A 21,329-nucleotide genomic window follows, 5' to 3' on the forward strand; every position below is an offset into this window, starting at 1 on the left:
ACTTGCTTTCGAGCTGGTGTTTGAGTTGAGCAATCCTTGGATTTGGCCGCCCCACTCCTTTATGCCCTGGCCTCCGACCACTCGAGGGCGCAGCCGAGCTCGGGCCACCATAGTTTGTAAATGAGGCATCAAAGGGGAATATCTTGTGCGAGACACGCTCGGGAATAACCGTCAGAGCTCGCGGCGGGAGGGAGGCCGCTCGGGAATAACCGTCAGAGCTCGTGGCGGGAGGGAGGCCGCTCGGGAATAACCGTCAGAGCTCGTGGCGGGAGGGAGGCCGCTCGGGAATAACCGTCAAACAGCTCGCGGCGGGAGAGAGGGCGCTCGGGAATAACCGTCAAACAGCTCGCGGCGGGAGAGAGGCCACTCGGGAATAACCGTCAAACAGCTCGCGGCCGGCGGGCGGGCGGGAGGGGGCGATGATGCAGAATTTGGAGAAATGCGCGCGGCACTTACTCGTCAGTGAAAAATCCAACCTCAGGAACATCAAATCCAGACACCGCAAACACGTGGAGAGTCATCACTATAATTACCAGGTGGGTGATTGACAGGTGGGCGGAGACTCATCACTATAACTCCCAGGTGGGTGATTGACAGGGGGGCTGGAGACTCATCACCATTACTACCAGGTGGGTGTTTGACAGGGGGCTGGAGACTCATCACTATAACTACCAGGCGGGTGATTGGGGGGGGCGGAGACTCATCACCATTACTACCAGGTGGGTGTTTGACAGGGGGCTGGAGACTCATCACTATAACTACCAGGCGGGTGATTGGGGGGGGCGGAGACTCATCACCATTACTACCAGTTGGGTGATTGGCTGGGGGGGGGGGGGGGCGGAGACTCATGATCATAAATACAAGGGGGGCGGAGACTCATCACTATAACTACCAGGTGGGTGATTGACAGGGGGGGCAGAGACTCATCACCATAACTACCAGGTGGGTGATTGACAGGAGGCAGAGACCCATCACCATATCTACCAAGTGGGTGATTGACAGGAGATAGAGATTCATCGCCATAACTACCATAATAATGAGCCATAATAATCACCTGAGGAAGGAGCAGTGCTCCGAAAGCTAGTGATTCGAAACAAACCTGTTGGACTTTAACCTGGTGCTGTAAGACTTCTTACTGTGCCCATCCCAGTCCAACGCCAGCATCTCCACATCATGGCTACCATAATAATAATCACTTATTGTCACGTAGGATTCAATGAAGTTACTGTGAAAAGCCCCTACTCGCCACATTCTGGCACCTGTTTGGGGAGGCTGGTACGGGAATTGAACCCACTCTGCTGGCCTTGTTCTGCATTATAAGCCAGCTGTTTAGCCCACTGTGCTAAACCAGCCCCTAATAGGTGGGTGATGGACAGGGGGTGGAGTCTCATCACCACAACTACCAGGTGGATGGTTGACAGGGGGTGGAGACTCATCGCCATAACTACCAGGTTGGTGATTGACAGGGGGTGGAGACTCATCGCCATAACTACCAGGTGGGTGATTGACAGAGGGTGGAGACTCATCGCCATAACTACCAGGTGGGTGATTGACAGAGGGTGAGACTCATCAGTATAACTACCAGGTCGGTGATTGACAGCAAATCACCTTGAAGTGTTAGATCAGTGCTTTGCAGATTAATATAGAAAAAGTTGAGTAGCTCATTGTGTTTTAGTCGTTAACCAGCATTGCTTCAGTTGGATTGTTATCTGTATGGTTCTGTGATTAAAGCGTAGGCCACTCTCTCTATACATAGTAAGAAGTCTTACAACACCAGGTTAAAGTCCAGCACATTTGTTTCGAATCACTCGCTTTCGGAGCACTGCTTCTTCCTCGTGATTTGAAACAAACCTGTTGGACTTTAACCTGATGTTGTAAGACTTCTTACTGTGCTCATCCCAGTCCAACGCTGACATTTCCACATCATGGCTATCATCTCTATACATACTTATAGATCAGAAGTTCGAGATTTAAAACTGATTCCTAATGCCTGTTAAACCAATATTAATTCTAAGGATGAGTTGAAACCCAAAAGTTTAACTTATAAAGAATTATAGACTTTACAGTGCAGAAGGAGGGCATTCGGCCCATTGAGTCTGCACCGGCCCCTGGAAAGATCACCCTACTTAAGCCCACGCCTTCACCGCCCATCCCCGTAACCCAGAACCCCATCTAACCTTTTCAACACTACGGGGCAATTGAACATGGCCAATCCACCTAACCCGCACATCTTTGGACTTCTGGTGTTATCCATTGGAGCTGGTTGGGTTGCTATATGTTTCCACTATTTTCTGTTTGTGTGAATAATGCAGACCGTCTTAATTTACAATGACATAAATATTTTATCTGGAATGGTTTATCTATGTTTTAGTTCACAATAAATATTACAAGGATTGAGATCTGCAAGAGTACAGTGGAAGGCAGCATCAAAAACTAGCAACACTAATTGATATAGCGCCTTCAGCATAATGACAACGTTCCAAGAAAGAGATGGTTGGGTTGGATTTCATTTTTGTTATTGTCCCTTTTATTAGTTCAGAGATACCTGCATTGACTTTTAAATTCAGGGTAAATGCATGCAGTGTTGTGTTCATGCCCTTACTCTTATTTTTAAATAAATCAGGAACCAATTAAACTAAATCAAATAGACTGAGGGACAAGTTGAAAGGATACTGCCTTAAACAAAAAACAAATCACAAATTAAACGAACATTAAACCATTCTCGCCTTTACTGATGTTTGGAAACCAGTAATGTTGAAAGTGGCATTGAATGATAAATACCACTAGTGGGAGTCATTTAATTTTACTATTTAACAGTGTTTATTAGAGATTCCAATGAAACACTTGTGCAAAAAGGGACTTGGTGCCTCTAATAACAACTCTGATGAGTTGCCACCATTGAAGGTCTTGCTGTCACAGGCAATCACATAGGCATGTAAGCAAAGATGAACTTAAATAGTAGATTTTTAAAAATATGAGTTATTTTAAGCGTTAATGTTTGATCTTCTAACTGTTGTACTTTAAAGTATATATCCACACTGAAAGATTATAAATTAGGAAATGTTTTTATTGCTAAATTAAATTTTTTGCTGTGTTAAATGTTTTCTTGCAGGTCTCCATTTTAATACCAGAATGTGGACTGATGCCACCAGGAGTCACTGCTGTCTGCAGAACTTTAGGAGACTATTATCTGGTGAAGCAATTGCAACTTCATGAAATGCTTGAGCCTGAATTCATCAACAAATTTGTTAGGAAAGGTGATGATTATATCTGTAATTTATGAAATGCATTTATTTCTTTATTTTGCTAACAATCCATCATCTTAGTTTAAAAATTGTTCATTCCAGGCTTTCTTTACGTACTTTCTTACAACACCAGAATAGATCAAGATAACTGTATCGCTCTACTGCCAACAGGTAAAATACCTTTTTTCTCAAAATCAGCATTCAAGTTTGTTACCTATTTATTACCGTAACAATACCGTGCTAGGTGGTAACAATACCATGCTAGGGTGCTCTTTCAGGGGCTGGTGTAGACTCAATGGGCCGAATGGCCTCCTTCTGCACTGTAAATTCTAAATTCTATGGTTGTTTCTTCAGAATAAATTGGTTAACTCCAACAAGATTGAAACATTAAAAGTCCAAAAATTGTTTCAAATGTAATACATAGTGAATTCCAACTACATTTTTTGATGCAAAGCAGAGATGTTACAAATGAATTTTATTGTTTGCTATTGTAAAATGGGTTTAAACAAAGTTGTGCATTATGTGGAAAAATTACAGAACAGAGAATTTAGAACACAGCAAAAGGCCACTCCGTCAAATTGGTCAATGCCAGTCTTTATGTTCCACATAATCATCCTGTCACCCCAGGTCAAGTATCCTTGGCATATCCTTCTTTTCTTCTCCATATATGTATCCAGCTTTCCCTTCAATGCGCCTATGCTAGTCACCATGACAGCAAGTTCCATGTACTCACCACTTATTGGGTTTCCCTGAATTTGATCCAAAATTCCCTATTGGATTAGTTAGTGACTGTCTCATATTATGACCCCTGTAGACAAGTTCTGGGAACCTCTGATGAACCGGTTATCTTCAATTTTTCTCTAGTACCCAAGACAGACAGCTTTCTCTCCAGGCCAATAGTAATGCACAACTGCTGGACTTGTTATGAAATACCTTTCCACACATTTTCAGTACAGTTAAGCTTTCACAATTAAAAAAAAATTGTTTAACTGAAAGCCCAAGTATACGCAAAAATGTGGGTGGTTGTGGTTCAGAATAATAGTGGTATGTGCTGCCATTTTGCTTTGATGTTGCTGCTGTAGATTACCTAACCTTTTTCATGAGTCTTTGCTTCCTTTTCGATAGACTTGAGATTGTTGGTGTAGTTTAACTTTAAATGTTTACTTATAAATTCTTTACAAAGACCTGATAGTCAGCACAGACTGTTATGCTCCCAGCACCATTGGAGCATCTTGGTCATCTGATTACTGATGTCACAGTTACATCACCAAACCCATCATGGTTTCTTTAACATATTCATGAACTCATTATTCTACAGGTGCCTTGGAGATGCAGAGAGTACGAGAAATGAATCCTGCAAGAATATATTTTTTTGATAGGACAGTCACTTAACTAAAAGAATTGTGAACTGATTGTGTATAATGTAATATTTGTGAATACAACCATAAATCCTCATGAAAAAATGTCCTTATTGATGACTATTGGGTTTCATAGGAAAACTAATTTTATCAATTGACAAGGATACATACGAGGAGCTTGGCCTAGAAGGACAGCCGTCCATGTATTCACACAGGACAGCAGTGAGATACAGTAAGTGCAAACTATTGAAACATTCTAAGCTTGGAAGAATTTCTTGCAGTACTGGGTGAATGCACCAACCTTGCCGGCTTCACACTAGCTTGTTGAAATTTTTGTTCTGGTTTGGTTTGATTTCATAGAGCCATAAGAGGCCTGCAGCACAGAAGAGGCCCTTCGGCCCATTGCATCTGCACTAGTCAACAACAACCCCCTAACTATTCTAATCCTATCTCCCAGCACTTGGACCATAGCCTTGTCTGCCTTGCCATTGCAAGCGCACATCTAAATACTTCTTAAATGTTGTGAGGGTCTTTGCCTCCACCACCCTTTCAGGCAGCGAGTTCCAGACTCCCACCACCCTCTGGGTGAAAAGGTTTTTCCTCACATCCCCTCTACACCTCCTGCCCCTTACCTTAAATCTATGCCCCAATCATTGATCCCTCCACCAAGGGGAAAAGTTTCTTCCTGTCTACTCTATCTTTGTCCCTTGCTATTTTATACATCTCAATCATGTCCCCCCTCAGTCTCGTCTGTTCCAAGGAAAACAACCCTCGTCTATCCTATTTCTTTTCATAACAATAGCTCTCCAGCCTCGGCAAATCTCTGCACCCTTTCCAGTCCTATCACAATCCTCCGATAACGTGGATTCCAGAACTGGACACAATACTGTACCTGTAACCTGACCAACCTTTTGTACAGTTCCAGCATAACCTCCCTGCTCTTTAAACTCTGTGCTTTGGTTAATAAAGGCAAGGGGAGAATATGGTGGTGTAGTAGTATTGTCACTGGATCAGTAATCTATAGGCTGTTAACATTCTGGGGATAAGTCTTCAAATCCCACCACAGCAGCTGGTGGAATTTAAAGTCAATCTGGAATTGAAAAGCACAACACAGTGGTTAGCACTGCTGCCTCACAGCGACAGGGACCCAGGTTGAATTCCAGCCTTTAGGTGACTATGTGGAGTTTTCATATTCTCTCCGTGTCTGTGTGGATTTCCTCCGGGTGCTCCGGTTTCCTCCCACAGTCCAAAGATGTGCAGGTCAGGTGGATTGGCCATGATAAATTGCCCTTAGTGTCCAAAATTGCCCTTAGTGTTGGGTGGGGTTACTGGGTTATGGAAATAGGGTGGAGGTGTTGACCTTGGGTAGGGTGCTCTTTCCAAGAGCCGGTGCAGATTCGATGGGCCGAATGGCCTCCTTCTGCACTGTAAATTCTATGAAAGGTCGAATGGCGTCCTTCTGCGCTGTAGGGATTCGATGAATACCAGGCATCTATGAATACCATATGCCTTCTTAACCACTTTATCAATCTGCCCTGCTACCTTAAGGGACCGGTGTATGTGCACACAAGGTCCCTCTGATCCTCAATGCATCCCAGGGTCCTACCGTTGATCACGTCTTTCCTTGACTTTCCAAGTGCATCACCTCACACTTATCAAATTGAATTCCATTTGCCATTGATCAGCCCATCTGACCAGCCTTTTTATATCCTCCTAACTATCTATCATCACACCAATGAATGCAATGCATGCTGACTTAAAGGTTCCATTTCAGAGATGTTTGTCACAATGTTTTCAGTGATGCTAGCTGCATTATTCTGCTGTAATAGTTGACAAATACATTTGGTGTCATAGTAGGAGAGACACCTTTTGGACATGCCTTTGAATCCAGTCTTTGAGTTCCTCTGTCTGCCAGTAGTAAGCTCCTGTGTGAAATGGGTTTCTGAGAGTCCAGCTTGCAATGTGAATGAGCTATTTGACATAGATTGGCTATAAATGGCTGGTGCGGGAATGAAAAAAACCCCACTGTGGTACACTAGAGGGTGCCCTTCCCTCTTCTGAGCTTGAGTCTGTGATATGTTATCAGAGAAACGCATCTCGTGTGCAGGGGAGCACGGTGGCACAGTGGTTAGCATTGTTGCTTCTCTGCGCCAGGAACCTGGGTTCAATTCCAGCCTTGGGTGACTGAGGATTTTGCACGTTCTCCATGTGTCTGTGTGTGTTTCCTCCAGTGCTCCGGTTTCCTCCCACGGTCCGAAGATTTGCAGGCTAGGTGGATTGACTATGCTAAATTGCCCTTGGTGTCCAGAGATTAGGTTATAGGGTGGGTGAATGGAGCCAGGAGGGGCGCGGTGGGAGGTGTTGGGTGAAGTATTCTTTCAGACAGTCAGTACAGATTCGACTCCTTCTGCACTGTAGAGATTCTATGCTTCTACTTGTGAGGTTTGCCTGTTTTGTAGGGTACGGGAGCATATCTAGTCATCTGAGGCCTGGAATAATGCTCTGGAAACCGGAATACCAATCCTCTCAGGGCTTAAATTCAGTTAATAAATAAATCTGAAATAGAAAAGTAGCAATGGTGGCTATGAAACTATCAAACTACCCACCCCCTTGCACGTGATTTGCGCAATTTATCAGATTTCATGATTTCTCCCAGTTGTGCCAATTTGCATGTTCCTGTGACTTGGATAGAGTTTTACCAATGTGATACATTGGTACGCAGCACAATGCCACAAGTTGTTCAGATGCCTCATATTAGAATTCGATTCAATTACTTGGGGAGACCTGGCATAAAATGAAATGGGTTGGGTTTAACCATAACATCAGAACATTCAAAATCATAGCCCAACCTTCTTGGACCCTTCCATGAACTAACCCTTCCAGTCAGTCGGACAGATAATTACGTGTGCCATTTGTGGGATGGTTCCTGAACTTTGACTGAAATGTGCAAAAGTCGGCCCCAGCAAACGTCTTGAAATCCAGGTGCGTTCACTGGTTGATGGGAGACCAATGGAGAGAGATCTGAAATCACTTAACTCAGACCAAGCCTGTTTCGTAGAAATCCTGCAAGAGGTTTTCAGTGTGAGTAAGAAATGACAGGACTGGAAGTAATAAAGTTAATCACCATTGTTGAAAGGAAGCAAGAAATCTCACGAGCTAACGTCAGCCTCAGACTGACTGCTTTTTCTAGGAAACATGGCAACGATTCAGAGTTTCATTTGTAACCTGTCTTTCTATATTCCGTGTAATGCAGATCACCCTAAAATCAGTTCAGTTTTGGGTTTCATGATTTAATAATGTGTTTTCAGATGTTACTGTCCACTTGCGTGATGCTACATTTGTTCCTGGTGATAAAAGATATAACCGAGTAATGTGGGCATTGAAAGAGAAAAAGCCTTTAACCTTTGACTTTTTGATGACCTGGCATCCCTCCGGTAAGAAATTAAGAAAAGGCTGTTCAGACAAAACTTTGGAAATTTTCATTCCTAACCCTTAAAGATGCAATCTGGCTTTAATTGAGGCCTTTGCTTAAAAAATAATTAGTTTGGTGAAAAATTCAGCATGTCATTTATGGTACAGACTTTCTATGATAATAGTGTTACACTGCGTATAATGACAATGCCAGTGTAGCTCTCCTGCTGATGTTCTTGTCCTTAAATCAGAAGGTTATGTTTTCACTCTTGCTCTGGGATTGAGCACGTAATCCAGGCATGTAACCCTACTTCTGAATGTCGGCTGCATATTTCCAGCAATGTCTTTTCTTCTGTCCCTCAAACTGATATGTCTTGGAATCTCCCGAGGATTTCTCTTTCCTTTCTTAGCAACGTGATGGGAAGCAACAAGTGGGAAGATCAGAGGTGGCAAATAGGTGGGTTGGGGGGAGGGGGGGGGGGTGTGGAGACAGTGAGTGGTAGGGTCTGCAAGCTCTGAGTTGGAGAGAAGAGCGGGCGGGAGGGTGGGGGAGAGAATGAGGGTGTGGTCTGGGTGAGCAGGAGAGGAGAATCAGGGTGAGAGGGAGGGTCGGGGAGAGATGAGTGTGACAGCTGGGGAGGGTGAGCGGGAGGGTGGGGTGGGGTCCGGGAGAGGAGCACTGTTGAGACAGGATGGTTGCCCCTAACTTGCCAATTTAGAACCCGCTTTAAATGGAAGACATTCCTGTGCTTATGTTTTTAAACATCAAATGTAGATGGAGAAGAAGCCTCTTTGAAATCATATTTCATGGACTATGAATGCAAGCTTTACCAGCCGAAACTATCAACCAGGATATTAAACAACATTGATTGTCCTGTTCTGCTGAGCAAGGAATTGAAAGGGAAGGACGATGAATCTTGTAGTTCTCAGGAATTCCTCGAATGGCTTGGTGCAGTCTCCAGTGATATTGATTGGTGAGTTTAAATGACCAGAGCATGATAGTGGGACTGATTTCAAAGGTCTATGAAAGAAACAGCACTGGCAGAATGGCCTGTGCTGTAACTTTCTTATGTACAATTTCCCATCACTTCCTCTTGCCCTTCCAAAATCAAGCCCTCTGTCACACAGTAGTCCATAGTAGAGGATTACTGCATTTATTATGCAGTCATTCTGCCCTTTTCCTCAACAACTCCAGTGATTAACTGTCTGGTCAGGACAAAAGTGGATTACACTTTGTGGAGGTTACAAGTGTAAATATGTGCAATGCGACAAATAACGTGAATCCTTGTAGTATTATTTTGGCCTGACTTAATTCTAGCTAGCATCTCTTCTTTCACCTACAGAACATGTTGACCTGATGTTCGCTCACTGGGACCTCAGTGAACTGTTGTATTGAGTTTGGTCCCTGTTTGGTGCTAGGGTATTCCTGTGGGTTAGTAACTGCAGCAATACGATACAGTGCATGCTTCCAAATGCTATACTAATAAAACTTGTAGTTCCTGCTACTGTCCTGAAATCTCCCAAAGAGGAATAGATCTGGCATTACATTGCCTCACTGTCTTCCACAGCTACGTCAGTGCCTGGGTGACCCACGACTGGAATACATCAGCAACTCCCGGGAAAGTCACTTTAATTTGGTTTAAGTTTCCTTTAAGGTTTTGGGTTTTTGTTAGTGTATTAGTGAAGTCCCTATAAGATAGACAGTGTAAGTAAGATGACGCCAACAGCGCCCGTTCAATTCCTGTACTGGCTGAGGTTATCCACAAAGGCCCCGCCTTCTCGACCTCGCTCCTTGCCTGAGGAGTGGTGACCCTCAGATTTAATCACCACCAGTCAGCTCGCTCAAAAGGGGAGAGCAGCCTATCGTCCTCAGACTATGGAGACTTTCAGAAGTAAAAATTATGGGTTTAACTAAGATTGCAATAACCTCTCCTATTGAAAATCACATCTGGTTCTCGGAACTTAACCAAACGGCGAGAAAGCGCACTTTAAATTATGAATTAAGAATGTTTATTAACCATTACAACGGTAACAAATCTCAAATAACAGCAATCAACAATAATTGCTCAACTTTAACAATTGAACGGACATCTCACCATCCTTCACAGACCAGGTCATAAAGCAACAACTCCTAAAAACATGAAATAAAGCTCTCAGCACCTCTCCGTAAATATCACTCTCTTCTCTCTGCCCCTCTCCGTCCAACTCCCCAAAATATTAAAAGCCACCGTAGTCAATTGTTGGAAAAATAGTCAATTGGTCCATAACTTGTTAATAATAAAATAAGAATTAGCACATTATGCATATTGCCTTCGTTTTAAGACGATGCTTTTTCTCAAACTATATCTCTTATCTTGAGGCAGGCCTGGGTCTCGGCCAAGAATTGGTCAACATGGCTCTCTGTCGTCTAAAGTTATAGACAAGGGCCTATCTAGTCCTTCTCCTAGCCAAGGTTAACATTCATGTTATCTCTTTATTCTTTGTCACACGAAACACACATTAATCTTTTTTCTCACAGCACTTTAAATGGTTATATTAATAATCAAGTGTTAACATGCTGATAATTACAGAAGTTAGAAATATTTGTATTCTAAATTAAATTTCCAGCCTTTCTAACATCTGTGTGAATGAATTACGTATTCTTTAATTGTCTCACAATTAAGGCTGTCTACTTAACTAATCTAGCTGGTTTCCAACAGTGCAGTTTAGTTTTTATTAAAATGGCTTCCATCAGTTTTAACTAAGAACATATTAATTCAAACTACAAAATGATAGTCACACTAAAACTACCAACAGTGGTAATTACTTTTTTACACTATTGTAACCATCTGTTGAATTACATAAAAGAGGTAGATCTGGAATTGTAGGTCCAAGTATGATGTACAAGGAACCCCCACCCCGGAGGTCCCCAGGTAATAATTGAAAACTTTGGATGTTTCTGACTGTCTCACAGTGATAGCTACCTAAAAAAGGTAGAAGAATTAAAACCACTTCTAACTCCTGGATAACTATAGTGCTGACTATCCCCGACCTCTACAGGATGTCCTAACCTAACTCCCAGCCTTGCCACCATCCCCTCAGCTAGTGATGTTAAAAATGGGCCGTAGCCTCCTGCCTACTCTGCTCCTCTTGACACAAGGCCTTGGGGCCTCGGGAACCCGCTGCTCTAGACAGTTCTCACCCGCCCTGTATTAGAAGGTTGGATGAGAAAGGAGCGGCTGGATTTTAAAGGAACTAGGAGCGAGTAGCCCTCCAACTCTGATTGCCACTCCACGGAAGTTATGGGCCAACTTGTTTATTAGCAAATTTTTTTAATGCAAAAACAAATATTCTCAGTACATTTGATGGAATACTGTTTTTACTCAATTAGAGTATTTGATGAAAAGAATCAAATTGTGTGGAATTTTTGACTTTTTAACCCACACTATTTAGCTGATCCTCTCTATTCTAAATATCAACCGGTATGACTAAATCATGTTCACCCCTTCCTCCAGGACAGAACACTCATTTTGCTGGAGAAAATTCTAGGCAAAAGGACCAGTTCTGTGATGCATAAGCCGTTTGTTTACCCAGTCTGCGCCTGCTCTGTTTGGATTCGCTGCTGTCAGCAATCCAGTGCCTTTTTACAATAAATTTAGAGTATCCAATTCATTTATATTTTCCAATTAAAGGGCAATTCAGGGTGGCCAATCCACCTACCCTGCACATCTATGGGTTTGTGGGGGTGAGACCAACACCGTCACGGGGAGCAATCCAATTTCAATACATTTTGGGCCATTGCTGGCAAGGCAAGCCAACCCAATATACATTTCTTTAAATGGTTGCAGAGGCACACAAGGCCCGACAGTGCTAAATTATTGAACTGAGGCCCAGTGACGAGCTGGGCTCAGTTCTGCTGCTTTGGACATCTACTGTCTGCAAAAGTCAATTCACCCACTTAACTTCATTCCTATTCTTTCCAGCCTTCCTAAATACTAGTTTGAATCCGTTTTTTTTTTTAAAAGGTCCCCATTACTTGAAGATCTGCCAATTGCACAAGAATGAGCATTTCTTACTTATTGACTGATATTGATCAATATTATTTCACCTTATTCTTTATAGACAAGTTGGCGTAAAACGTTGACATTGTAGGTGCAAGTAGTGCAATCTTTGAAAAATTGCTATTTTGCTAGCCCCCTGCATCAGTTGCCACTGGATCCCAGCCACATGAAAAAGAGTAATTTGGCTATTATGCGCTACACTGTGTCATCATTCGGTGTGCCACGCTGATCTTCTGCACTGTTGCTGGTGGATGCCCTGGTGTTTCAGGTGCAAGTTGTGATCTTTTACTTGCTAAGGTGAAGCAGTACATGGCCAGACCTGAATCTTTATGACCACTACTTGGGTACTCCCTGGGAAATGGTGCCAAAATGTCCACCCTGAGGTCAGTTAGAAGCTAATTGTTGAGTGAAATTTCTGTAGAATGGGAGGAGCTTGTAAATTCCCAGCTCCTGCTTTTGGGATGAGGTACGGCCAAATAAATTGTCAGGAAATGACTGGCCTTTTTCTCTATTAACTCTTTTGAAACACGGAAATGTGATGTGTATGTACCTAGGGCAAGACTTTTATATATTTTTTGAAATTTATTCTGTTCAGAGATTACAAATTGTTAATAGAAGAGTATTCAGTGAAGGAATAAGGAGATTGCCATAGCACTAAGAGCTCATTGGTGTTCTTTGTCATGGTCCCTGGATATGAGTAACATGCAGTGGTGCACAAATACGTTTTTTAATCAAAGTTTCCATTTTTATTTATCAATAGCAATAATCAAGCAGACAACTTTCTGTCTACCTACTGCTGTCCTTGGCCCAGCACAGTCCTGGATAAAGCATGCCTTTGTACTGTTTCTGGCTTTATAATTCCTGAAGGGATAAATCTGATAATGGACCAGCTTCGGTAAGCACCATTGTATAAGCAACATTTTGTATTCAATAGTTCTGTGGGCTAGCAAACTACATTCCGTGATCTTTAACATTAATGGAAGACTGAGTTTAGCAATTATAGTTGCGTTCGCTGGGAGATCAGTCAGCACTACAGTTGGCTTCAGTGTACCTGAACCTGACAAGGTGCAGCTCCTATCACTCTCTAGTTTTACATTCCTTCTGACCTTTTGTGCATCCCAGACTTCCTTGGCTCTGGAATTAGTGGCCGTGACTTCAGCTGTCTGCGCTCTAATCTGTGGAATTCCCTCCGATAACTTCTTTCTCTCTTTTAAGAATCTCCTTGAAACCTACCTCTGTGACCATCTGTCCTAATGTTTCCTTATGGTGACTCGGTTAGTTTTTGAACCGGTTACGCTCCTGTGTAAGGTTGGGAGGTTTTACGGCATCCCGGTTTAGAGCAGTTTTTAAAAAAAAAAGTGGAGTATGCATTTATCCTTCCAAAGACCATTGAGGAGTTGCAGATTTGTGCTTCAGATTGTTTATATAAGAATAATCATTAACAATTTTGTTCTGACAATTCAGGAAACATGCACCCAATCTCTGTACCAATCAGAAGCTTCTGATATGCTGTCACAATTAATTTTTAAGAAATACACTTAGAATGCTCTTTCTTAGGCTAGTCATTGCAAAATTCGATTTGGTACTAAATATTTGGTTTTAAAGAATTTGGATTATTTCCTATTTAAAAAGAACCTGCAAATATAACTCTGTGGCCAAATCCATGAATATATTTTATTTTGTTTATCGTGGCATTTTCAAAAGCGATAGATTTGTCCTTAATATTCTTTGTTTTTCTTAATAGAATTGTGTAGATTATAAAATGGATATTTTTGTAAATCAAGAAGTAACTTTAGCTTTCTTTTAGCTCCCTTCATGATAGTCCTGTCAACTCCTGACCTGTGATTCTTTGCTAAAAATGTAAGCAAACATGCCCATTAACTTTAGCTCTGTTGGAACCAATTTAAGCATTAGCAGCGAGAAGGCTGACCGAAGAATGGAGGAGCAGCTTGTGAGATCAATAGCAGCAAATAAACTGCTCTGTCCTTGTTTGTCCAACTCCTTGTCATACTGGAAAGTTCATTATACACTTAAATAAGTTTCTCTAACTCTTTTTACTACTTTTGTTTGCGGATGAGCTGCAGCCCAACTTATAAAGTACGTGATTAAGCAGGTATTTCAAGACTGGTCACTGAAAACAGTGAATGCTGTCATGGTATGTGACTGATGGAGCTTTGAGGAGACTCTAATGGTGAATTAAATATGCTATTTTACTACAAGGTGTGAAGTTGCATGGCAGATAATTGCAGGAAGCTGAAATTCTGGATTTCCAGAAATACTTAGGGAAGGCTATTAGCTACAGTTTAAAAGGCAATTGCATGGATACAAAGGTTGAAGTATGTAAAGCAATGTCTCAACTCCTTAAAGATGCTCAGTTGAGTGACAAAGGAATCATTGGTGGGGACTGAGTAGCAACTGTAAGTATTATGACAGGTGAGCTGGCGATGGTGGCTGCATTCTGACTGAAAAGGGAAAAATGAAAGGGAAATCTTAAGATTAAGTGCCAGTCATGGGAGGATGATAAAAGAACGAAGTCAGAAGGTTGACAGTAATGCAAATTAAAGCTGAATTTGAAAATGTGTGTGTGTAATTTATATCACATTAAACTTTTGAATGGAGGTTGACATATTGCAGGAGGGTCAGAGAAGTGGACCCACGGTGATAGTTTTCAAGGTGGACCAGCACATTTGAGGAAAGCCAGAGGAAGTTACGATTCAGCTGTTTTAAAATAATGAAAGGTATAGATCATGTCGTTGTATCCTCAACTGTAAAATGCCTTTTCCAAAAGTGCCATGCTACAGCTATACAATGCCCTGATTAAACAACAACTGGAGTACTTTGAGCAGTTATGGGAAGGATATTTTGATCTTGGAGTGAGAAATAGTGCAGACTTACCAGAATGAGCTCCAGGCGCTCGATTTTACATGCCCCTGTTGGTCAACTTTACAGTAGCGGTGGAGGGTGGGGGGGGGGGGGGGGGGGGGGAACAGAAAATAGGGTGAGTGCCTGCCAGCCAACGACCACCAAGCTCACCCCCAAAGCATGATTGATGGGCAGATGCCGAATCGGCAGCCAGCATGCCATATGTAAACAAATAATTAAAGGTCAGTTAAGCTTGTTAACCAGCCAATTGTCCTTGATATTACACTGCCTATGCTATAATATAGATGGCTTTGGCAAGCTTTTTAAAAGGGTGTGAAGGAGAGGGAGTGTGCAGTGATTACATGGTCAGGGGCTGGCCTTTGCTCATTGGAGGCAGCCCGCCCAAACAGTACATCCACCCCCTTCATACTTACCAGTTCTCAAAACTCTTTCCCTCTTCCTCCCTATGCTGCAGTCCCGGCAGCTTCCGATACTGAGCTCTTGATGCTGCCAAGAATCCCAAGAGTAGGACTTGCTCCTCGGTGAGGGATGGATGTCTCACTGTGAGCCTGTTTGGCCTTCCCGCAATGTATTATGGTTGTTGGGTGGGCTTGCCTCGAGCAAGTCAGCTTTCAGCTGACTTTCCTTCCTTGCTATTGGTAATGGCTCAAAATATGGTTCCTAGAAATAATTTCGCAATGTGATTAAAGTACAAAGGCTTCGTGTTTGTGATTGTTTCTTACATTGACACCAAGGAAATTACTTTTAATGTTTAAGTTTTTTGAAGTACTTTTAATGAACTTACTTGTGTCCTATTTAGATCACTAGTTACCCCAGTTCCTTTATATCAGGTGATTCTCCTATTGAACTAAATCTTATTATTTAGGAATATGTTTCATCCTTGTGACCCACCTTTTTAATTTGAGTTGAATTTTAAATCCTGTTGGGTGGATTTTTAAACTTTTATCAGGAAAATGTAGTAGCTTTAGTTCCGAGTGGCAAGTAGGCACAGAATTGTTGTCTACCCTTCTGAATTGCACATCTCTAAGACTGTTTGTGTTCTAAGCAACCTTTTACATGTTCAAAATGATAATTCTTCATGGCTCTAGTGTATTTACTGCTATAATATGAAACCTGATATCAATACCATTTATTTTATTTTCCCCAGACTCTATTTTGAGGAACCCAAGCTGGCCCAGTGGGTTAGTATGACAGTACATGGTTTTGCAGACAGCCCAGTTTCCTGGGGTGAAAGTGAGCATGGATACCATAAGGGTGGAGAGAACCTCTACAATTTTGTTCTGTTCCGTAACCAAGATTACTGGCTCCACATGGCTGTGGGGACACATAGTGGCTGCCCACCGTGAAGTTATAACTGCCATGTACTTCTTTATGTAGTCTCTGAGGAGTTGAACACTTGCAGCACCTGACATTTGTGAATTAAGAAGTGCTTTACTGTAACTAAATATTGCTGCCTTTTTATGCCATGGATGCAGAAACAGGCTCAACTGGGAACAAAAAGGTTCTGTTTTAAATTGTTGGAAAGTTCATTAAAAATGTGCAGCATTGTGACTGCCATGCCAAGTTCGAAGAATTTACTTTATTCGTTATTAAGTTTTCTTTTCCACCGCTGTGTCTGCGACATTTTGTGAAGCAGCAGCATCCAGACCATGTGATTGTGAACCTTGGCCACTGATGCGCTCCAATTATTCTTGAGCTTGACACATCTAAACAGGTTGCTTTCTCCCTTTTTGAGAAAATGTTGCCTTCAAGCAAAGTACCATCTCCACTGAGGTCCCTAATTCTGAGATGTACTATGTGGGCAATTACAGGGTGGATTACATATTCTTTGCGGTTAGGTTCAACCTTTTAGTACTTCAACATTCTTTCACAGGTTTCCATACCACCACCTCAACATCAACAACAACTTTCATTTATATGTTGTCTTTTAATGTAGGACACATTCTAAAGCACTTTTTATTTGGAAGGGTGGAACAACATTGATAAAAGGTATAACAAAGCAAATGGGAAGCTATATTCTGAGAGATTGGTGAGGTGTCTGAAGGCATGGCTGAAAGATGTTTCGAGGAGACCTTTAATGTGGAGATGGAAGTGGCCACCAAGGTTTTTATGGGCGGAACTTTCTGGGATTGAGGCCAAGGTGGCTAAATGCTCGGTCACAAATGGTGGAACTAAGGAATCAACAAAGATCCAGAGTTCAAGAATTGAAGGATGCAGTAGAGGACATAAAACTGGACGAATTTACAGGAATGGGGTGCGGCACGACCATGAAGTACTTGAGGTTGAACATTTGAGATTTGATATATGGATGGACAGAAATCCAATGTAGTTCAGGAGTTATGGAAGTGGAACACTGTACGGGGCAGGAAAAAGGCCACCAAACTTTGAAACAAACTGCAGCTTATGGAAAGAGAAGGATAGGTGGCCAACAAGGAGAGTGTTGGAGATGTTGAGTGTAGAGGTGGCAAAAGTGTGGATAATGCTTCAGGAGGGGAAAATAATAAGATTCGAGTGGAAGTCTGAATGGAAAGGATTGTGAGGGTTTGCAGTTCAACTTGGATCAAATAGGATGCCTAATTATTTGTGGTTCAACCTCAGCCGGTGGCTGGCGTGCAGTGAACATTGGACTCGACAGCAAGGGAAAGGAGTGAAAAATAAAAGTTTTGGCTTTGATCTCAACATTGGGTTAGACGGCCCATTGACTTATCCATGACTTATCCTCTGACATGTAGTCTGACACCACAGGTGATTCTGTGTTTGAGAGAAGTAGCTGAAATAAGTGTCTCCCATAAACAAGTAGAAGTTAACCCTGTGCCTGCGAATGACGGCACCGAGGGGTGTTATGTAGAAGAAATAGAGAAGACCAATAATGAATGTTTGGGCACTTCAGAGATTACTGTAAGTGTGGGAATGGGAGGGGTTGAAGAATGTGTTGTTGATGTGCTGACTCCCTTCTTTATGTTCTAATTCAGTTGTGATATTGTTGTGGGCTATATTGTCCTTGGCTACAATTATTTACAAATTACCTTGTGTAATTCTAAAAAGAAAATTAGACGGAAAAGTGACAGTTCCACCAACAGGGGGCTTCATGTATCTTCTGCTGCACAGTCTTCACCAAAATTTAAGTCATCTGGAAATATACAAATACACATAACTGCATTTGGTTTCAGTTTGGTTGCAGACCAGCAAGCTGAGGGAGTCACTAGCAGCAGTTCTGAAATAAGCAGCGACATTTGAAATATATATCCAGTTCTGGATATTGGTTGCATTTAGCTTTGCATTTCCTGCAAAGTTTTATGCTGCATCACAGTTCAGTACAGTGTTTTTCAAACTTATTCCCGGAACCCACTTTTACCAACCAGCTGACCTTCGCGACCCACGCCGTCCGAACCTTTCAACCGGTCATTTTCTGTTGCCTCTAATGTGACAGTTGAGCCTGCGAGGTCCTCACAATCTCACTTGCTTTGTCATTTAATGTTACATTTCTGCTAAGGACTTCAGCTGATGATTTAAGTTCTCGCTGCATCCTTTGAAAAAAATCAAGAGGCTTGTCCTCAAACTCACCATGCTTAGGCTTCAAATGCCTTTGAAGTTTTGAGGCATTTGAACTTTCATTTGCCAGTACTTCCCTGCATACAACATACATAGACTTTATTTCCTGATTTGCATTGGCGCAATTAACAAAGCCATACTTCAAGAAATCATCTTTACACTTCCCGATTTCAGTTTTTTCTTTGTCTAAATAATCCACCTTCAGTTCTTCACAGCCCTGTTGCCTTGCTTGCTCACAGCTAGAAAATGGAGGAATCTCCGTGATTTCGCACCAAAAGGACAGACATACAGGGGTGTGACTTTCTCTACCGCCACTTCTGGCCAGAAGACTGCATCATTCCATTTCAAAGCCGGTTTCGACAAGATTCTCAATTTAAAAGCCAGTCGTGGCCATTGGGTGCTTCTGCAATCGGGAAACCCGCACCGATCGCTCCTTGACACTCGCCCACGACCCACCCGCGGGTTGCGACCCACAGTAAAAACCCTGGTCTAGTATATTGTCCTTACACTTGTACGTAGGTCAAATGTATGATTATTACCATGCCGAGGCCCTTGTCAGGTTTTTGCTGTAGATTTAGCTGGACTGAGGGATAGTATCTAACTAGTGCATTGAGACATATGCTAGCTCTGAAGTCCTGTAATGGTAGCCCTTAATGACCATCAACAGAGTGCCTACAAGCAACACTCTGGGAGGGATCTATTAGCGATTCGGGTATAATTGTGTTTGGCAAGGATTGTGTACAAAGAACAATACAGCACAGGAACAGGCCCTTTGGCCCTCCAAGCCTGTGCCGATCACGTGTCCTATCTAGACCAACAGCCTGTACCCTTCTCCACCCTGTCTGTTCAGGTGCCTATTCAGATAAGTCTTCAAGGTCGCTAACATATCTGCCTCAACCACCTCACTTGGCAGTGCTTTCCAGGCCACCACCACCATATGTGTAAAAAAACTTCCCCCGCACATTTCCACTGAACCTTTCCCTGCTCAACCTGAACTTGTGCCCCCTTGTAATTGTCATTTCCATCCTGGGAAAAAGCCTCCAACTGTTCACCTTATTTATACCCCTGATAATTTCAGTTTAAAGTGTCTCTGTTTCTTGCCCTGTTCACAGATGCCATAAATTCCTAATCGAGAGCTTGATCCTGGAGAGGAAGCCAGATTGGAGCAGGTTTGTGCTTTGAAGCAGATCAAAATGTGTGCTGCTGGATGGCGAGCACCAATCCTTCGCTGTTTATCATGAAACCTGGGCTTTCCATAACCCATTCTAATGCTTCCACGTATTATTCTACTAAAAGGTAGCTGCATGCATTGTGTTTCCCTTTCAGAATCACAATCTATAATGGCTGTTCCTTGCTCAAGCCAGTTCAAGGCTGATTTGGCCTTAGCCAAGACACAAGTCAGTTGGGAATGTTTGTGTGGAATGAAGTCATCCTCTTCTGCAATTGTTGCTGGTAATGCAAATAATTGGCTGTTGGCAAGACCTAATTACAGCCTGAATCCTCTGCTGGATTCTATTTCTAGATTAGTGATTTTGAAAAAAATATCAATGCAGTGCCACACCTATTTGTAATAAAAATGTAACCACTAAGAGCCATAATGCAGGAACAGGAGTGGAGATTTTGGCTCCTAACCTCTACCAGGATGTCACACTTTGTATGTGTGGATGAAGTGCTAACTTGGCAGCAGTAAACATGCAAGATGGCATTGCATGATCACCAGAGGGTCGACAAGCTAACAGTCATATTCAGTAATGTTCATAAATTCGCATTTGATTGCAACGGAAACTAATCAGCACTGTCTATATTTTGTTAAGCGATAAGGTTAGAAGTGTATCGTCACTGTATAATAGCTTCAGGGGTTAGAAAATGAAGCTGTCAGCTCTAAAGACAAGTAATATATGGAGAAAATTTGAAACATTCTGAATTTAATGAGCCATGTAAGTAGCTGCAAGAGAATTAGGTGAAGTGGCATGTTACTAAATACATGGAAGTATCATCTCTGTTGTGGAAATTTTATACTTTGCCACATTGCTGATTTTAATGGCTACAATGCATACTGTGCAACATGGTGGAGTTGAATCCCCAAAGATGATCATTCGCAACCAGTGACAACTTCAAAAATATTTCATTGGCTGTAAAGTGCTTTGAGATGCTCGGTGGTTGTAGAAAGCACGGTAAAATGCAAAGTTCTTTTTTCTATTTAACAATGATGTTTGACGAATTAGGGTGTTCATAACAGAAAGGGTTAATGTGGGACAGGGAAACAGTACTGCCCATATGATGTTAAGAAAGTCTTATGACAAATAGTGAAAGCTCATGGCTTGGTCTGAAGAAACCGTATATATTTGTGCTCAGGGTGAACAGAGACTATTGTACAACATATGCCTCTGAACCTCTTCTTAGGCAACCACAACAATGAAATAATTGGTCTTCACAGCCTTCCAGCCACAGATCCAATTGAATCAGTATACACAGTTCTGAATCCTTGCAATAACATCCTCTATCAGTATCGCCATTATTTGCAGCAATAATGGCAGCTTCTTCAGTTACATCCAATATAATAATAATCTTTTTGTCACAAGTTGGTTAAAATAATACTGCAATGAAGTTACTATGAAAATCCCCTAGTTACCACATTCTAGCACCTGTTCAGGTACACAGAGGGAGAATTCAGAATGTCTAATTCATCTTACAGTTGAGTTGAGAAGTATAGCAAGAAGACCTGAAAGATCCTGGATGCTCCAACTGTGCACAAGCTGACATTTCCATTAAAAGCATTGTACTGTCTTATGCACGTGAGGTTGAAATTTTGCTAAGATTCTCCCACTTGTTCACTAAGT

The 21,329-nt window shown here is 42.1% G+C and overlaps 2 protein-coding genes across 3 annotated transcripts in view; one reads left to right on the plus strand and one right to left on the minus strand.

Annotated features, from left to right (window-relative positions):
• Positions 1-657, minus strand: part of ppp1r3g (protein phosphatase 1 regulatory subunit 3G) — a 25,121-nt gene extending 24,464 nt beyond the window's left edge. Inside the window, exon 1 of one of the 2 annotated variants that reach the window (XR_005460611.1) lies at positions 457-657. The gene's annotated coding sequence lies outside the window, so the exon portion shown is untranslated. The remainder of the gene's footprint in view (positions 1-456) is intronic. The other variant, XM_038796637.1, reaches the window with a different exon arrangement.
• rpp40 (ribonuclease P/MRP 40 subunit) lies at positions 152-16,510 on the plus strand. Its single transcript, XM_038796639.1, has 8 exons — positions 152-536; positions 3,113-3,257; positions 3,348-3,416; positions 4,740-4,835; positions 7,912-8,037; positions 8,790-8,988; positions 12,815-12,949; positions 16,085-16,510. The coding sequence occupies exons 1-8, from the start codon at positions 420-422 to the stop codon at positions 16,281-16,283; spliced, it is 1,086 nt and encodes a 361-aa protein (XP_038652567.1). The 5' UTR covers positions 152-419; the 3' UTR covers positions 16,284-16,510.
• The last annotated feature ends 4,819 nt before the right edge of the window (positions 16,511-21,329 follow it).

The sequence above is a fragment of the Scyliorhinus canicula genome, chromosome 5 (assembly GCF_902713615.1).
Source record: "Scyliorhinus canicula chromosome 5, sScyCan1.1, whole genome shotgun sequence".
Taxonomy (NCBI): domain Eukaryota; kingdom Metazoa; phylum Chordata; class Chondrichthyes; order Carcharhiniformes; family Scyliorhinidae; genus Scyliorhinus; species Scyliorhinus canicula.